This window comes from Benincasa hispida, chromosome 2, assembly GCF_027475165.1.
Source record: "Benincasa hispida cultivar pf3 chromosome 2, pf3_genome.v1.1, whole genome shotgun sequence".
Classification (NCBI taxonomy): Eukaryota; Viridiplantae; Streptophyta; class Magnoliopsida; order Cucurbitales; family Cucurbitaceae; genus Benincasa; species Benincasa hispida.
In genome coordinates, this window is record NC_143479.1 from 864,256 (window position 1) to 868,523 (window position 4,268).

Below are 4,268 nucleotides of genomic sequence, written 5' to 3' on the forward strand. Positions count from 1 at the left end.
GCAAAAGCCAAATTTCAAAGGTTTTTTAAAATTTCCCCTAAATAGGGCCATCCGTACGAATTTCACAGTCGAAGGTGGAGCATTAGTTTCGCGGACAAAAAGAACACAGATCTAGAGAAGAGAGAACACACAACGGTAAATTTTCTGATCCTTTGTCTCTGTATTCCACATTTTTCTTTCTCTAATCAATCTTAATCCGTCGTGCTTTGCATATCCCATAATCGGCCTTCCATTTTCCTTTGTTCTTTGTTCATTTTTCACTCACATACGTTTTAGTTTCCTCTTGGAAATTGTTTATGGGGGAAGATGTGTGAAAACCCCTGGAAAGTGAAGCTTAGTATTGAGTGTTGTTCAATTTCTGCAGCTGGTTTGAAATTTATCTTCCTACTCCTTTTCTTATTGTTATTTGTGATTTTGTTTTGGATTTTTATGACAAATTTATGTTTTCTTTTGTATTTTCTGAGTTCATGTAGATCTAAATTCCTTAAATTGTACTATATTACATAAATATCATATATTATCGTGTTGATTATTGATTTAGAGACTTCTTTTGATGGATTTTCTTTGATTTAATTATGAACTGGGTTAGTGTTGGAGTGTATGTGTCGACCAGGTTCACTGATTTGGATACTTTATTTATGTTCATGACAGATAATTGATGGAAAGTTTGTTGAGTGCACGAATCAAACCATTACCTACTCATTGTAGAAAAATTCATTCCTTATTTCGTCCTAAGTTGTTCTTGCAATTTTCTAGAAGATTGGATAAATGTCATATGGAGATGGGGAAATGTCGTACGTCATTCAATCCATTTGCCGCATCAGTTCAGCCAATAGATAAACTTTCTCAATTCAACAACACATCACCATCCAAAGGTCACTACAAATTTCTTGAATATATTGTCCTCTTCAGTGTCTGTACCGTCTATCTACTATGTGGGGATGGAATCTCATCAACATGATAATATCTTTTTGGTAGCACCCTACATAGTGTAGAGTCGGTGGTTGGCAATACAGGTGGAAGGGGATTATCTCTTCTTTTTTTTTTTTGGGGGGGGGGTGGTGTTGGAGTGGTTCAATATGTACTATGAAGGGGAAAAAATGGAAATGTGATTTTTTCGGCAATCAGTGAAATAATTGGGCCTGAGCTTTATGGACATTTTCAAATGAGTTAATGGTGGCCACAGCTGAGTTATTTTACCCAATGATCAAAATTTCTTGTTACTGAGTTCCTTAACTCAATCTTGTTATATATTCTTTGATATCACTTTGTTGGTTAGTGGTCTTAAATTTTACTCTCAAAATATCAGAGGTGTTGGAACTGTGGAGAGGTGCAAATGCAGTATGCTTCGATGTTGATAGCACAGTTTGTGTAGACGAGGGCATTGATGAATTAGCAGATTTCTGTGGATCCGGAGAGGCGGTTGCAGAATGGACTGCTAGGTTTGATTTGCTTGTTTTTTTGCATGATTTAATTGGCATCCATGAATTTTCATTAACTGAAATTTTTAAGTCTGGTCCAGGGCAATGGGTGGTTCTGTTCCATTTGAGGATGCCTTGGCTGCTAGACTATCTTTGTTTAACCCTTCTCTTTCACAAGTTGAGGAATTTCTTGCTAAGAGACCTCCAAGGTATGGAGCTATGTCCACGTGCATTAAAGTTATCCATTAACCATGGAAGTATACCAAAAAAGGGTTGGGGGGATTATGGGCAAGGCATACATGAGTCCATGACTACAGAACATTTGTGTATTCTGATAGAGACTTGGTGCTTTCTGTTTCTAAGACTTAAAAAGGTTGCAAAAGATACACATACTTGGATCGTCTGGCTAGATCAAATGATGTTGGTGTTATCATCTTCCTTTCTGTCTTGTTCTTAACATAATGCGAGATGGTTATTTTACTTTTCTATCTTGTAGATAGCTGAATCTTTAGACCACTAATGTTATTAATATGGGACCATTCAACTCCAAGGGCACTCAGATATTGTTTCTGATATTAACAGCTGCAAGTTTGTTTGTCTCAATATTTTTACTTTAACAGCCGCCTGTTCCATTTCGATTGTAAATAAGTCTTCAGAGCAAACTTTATAGGATGTCTGAATTACTTACTCTGGGAAGATGCATTATTATAACAACCAGACTGACCAAACCTCCACAAAAGAATGGACATGAAAACTTTTCATTGAATGTGAAGTATTTTAAGTGGTAATTCTTCAAACAAGACTTTGCATTTGCTGTAAAATGTATATCTGAAAACAGTATAAGACCATCTGTGCTTCAAAATCTTCCAGCTGACTCATTAAAGGTAGGATTAAAGAGCAGAGAGATGTTTTTTTGGCTCTTTTTGTTATTCCTCCAGCTTATCCCGTTAAAAGTTTTCTAGTCCTATTTTTCATAGTGCTGATTGTTACTCTGTAGGCTTTCTCCAGGTATTGATGAACTAGTTAAAAAGCTAAAAGCTAACAACATTGATGTATATCTGATTTCGGGAGGCTTTCGTCAAATGATCAATGTAAGTTTATGGCTACTTGTAGTGAGGCCCTCATGTTTGTTATGTTACATTCATTTCATCAAGGACTAAATCAATTTCTGATATCAGTTATAGGAAAATTAATGAGGCATTGATGTTCATTATTATTAATCAACGAGCTACTTTATGTGAAGCCTGTTGCATCAATTCTTGGGATTCCACATGAGAATATTTTTGCCAACCAATTGCTTTTTGGAAGCAATGGTGAATTTATGGGGTTTGACAAGAATGAGCCTACTTCAAGGAGTGGGGGAAAAGCAATTGCAGTACAACAATTGAGGAAGGTAGAATAATTGCTTTTGGTAAGACATTCTGTTGATTTTTCACATACAAGTTTTAATTCGGGTTGATTTTACAGGCTCGTGGATACAAGACATTGGTCATGACTGGGGACGGTGCAACTGATCTTGAGGTGAGAGGAGACATTCGATCCTCGAACTGTAAATTGCGGCAATTTTCTTCTGAAATATCCTAAAATGCTAAACAGTGGTACCTATTCCTAGCTAAACCTTCATAGGCAAATAAATGACTTCCACTCCTAGCTTCATAATTATGGCTTGATGCTTACATTTTGTTTCTTCGTGGTTTTAATTGATTTGAGATGTTTATATTCCAACTAATTTGAAAACTCCTAGAGCCAATTGAGCTGAATGTGCAAACAAGTTGAGCCTGGTTTTGTTAACCACTTGGGGGAGTTTGGAGCGATGAATTGGTTACTAGAGTAAGTGGTTATTATAGGCTATGGGTTTCTTTTAATGAAATTATAGTCTATAGGTTATAATAGTACGTGTTTGGGATGTAGACTATTTTAGTCTAAGTGGGAAATAATAAACATTGTAACAAAGAGGAGAAGGAAATAATAAACAATGTGACAAAGAGGGATTTGAAATAGTAATATCGTAGTTAAAATATTGAAAACACCAACTATTATATAATTGGATTCCCAAACATGAAGTAGGCTATAATAGCTCACTCCACTCATTTTGAAGTTAGGGGCCGGACAACCCCTTATATTTGCAAGCAAGTTGCAGCTTGTTCATTACTGTACTTCTAATGCACATTCTTTATTCTTTCGGTTTAGGCCTGTAAACCAGGAGGCGCTGACTTGTTTATATGCTATGCTGGCGTTCAACTTCGAGAAAATGTCGCTGCAAAAGCTGACTGGCTGGTTTTCAGTTTTGTAGATATAATCAGCTCCCTTGACTAACTCGTATTTTTTCAGAACTGCCCTCATTTTGATTTTTATATCTTTTTTGTTATTCTTATCTTGTATTGCTTGCCTATTCTTTATGGCTGCAGACATTTGCATTCTACGCATAACTATTCTAATCTTTTGGGGAAAAAGAGCCTCCATTATCATGTTTGTGAAACTGAAAAGTATAAACAAGGATTGGAATTCTGAAGCATCTTTCTTCTCAATACACAAAATTTACCTTTTTACAGTTGTAAAATGCTCCCACTATGAGGGTGAAAATTGAATTTACAGCCTGACTAGAACCAATAAACTCGATCATCCAAGTAAAACCAACAGATCAATTGTTGGTTTTCGTATATTTCATGTTATTTATTTGCTTATGGAGTAAAAGTGCAAAATTTTCTTGTATGTTTATTTTTAAATCATAAGGGTGGATTGCAACAGTCTTGAGTGAAGTTCCTATAACTTAATCTATGCAGAAAAAAAAAAAAACACTTTTTTTAGTCTAACAATACACAAAGATAGATGGAGAATTTGAACTTC

The 4,268-nt window shown here is 35.6% G+C and overlaps 1 protein-coding gene across 3 annotated transcripts; it reads left to right on the top strand.

Moving 5' to 3' along the window:
• Positions 1–3,936, top strand: PSP (3-phosphoserine phosphatase). Of its 3 annotated transcripts, none has more exons than XM_039022450.2 (8): positions 1–135; positions 652–875; positions 1,310–1,442; positions 1,523–1,630; positions 2,419–2,512; positions 2,665–2,814; positions 2,889–2,942; positions 3,612–3,936. In XM_039022450.2, the coding sequence occupies exons 2-8, from the start codon at positions 659–661 to the stop codon at positions 3,735–3,737; spliced, it is 882 nt and encodes a 293-aa protein (XP_038878378.1). In that variant the 5' UTR covers positions 1–135; positions 652–658; the 3' UTR covers positions 3,738–3,936. The 3 variants fall into 3 exon arrangements, with proteins under 3 accessions (XP_038878378.1, XP_038878379.1, XP_090166994.1); XM_039022451.2 differs by having other exon boundaries at positions 128–367; XM_090310868.1 differs by lacking the exon at positions 1–135 and having other exon boundaries at positions 522–875.
• Positions 3,937–4,268: the final 332 nt, after the last annotated feature.

Coding starts and splice junctions, on each gene's coding strand:
- PSP (XM_039022450.2), top strand. CDS start 659: ATGGAAAGTTTGTTGAGTGCACGAATCAAACCATTACCTACTCATTGT. Junction 2,513..2,664: donor GCTTTCGTCAAATGATCAAT/GTAAGTTTATGG, acceptor CTTTATGTGAAG/CCTGTTGCATCAATTCTTGG. Junction 2,815..2,888: donor CAGTACAACAATTGAGGAAG/GTAGAATAATTG, acceptor TTGATTTTACAG/GCTCGTGGATACAAGACATT.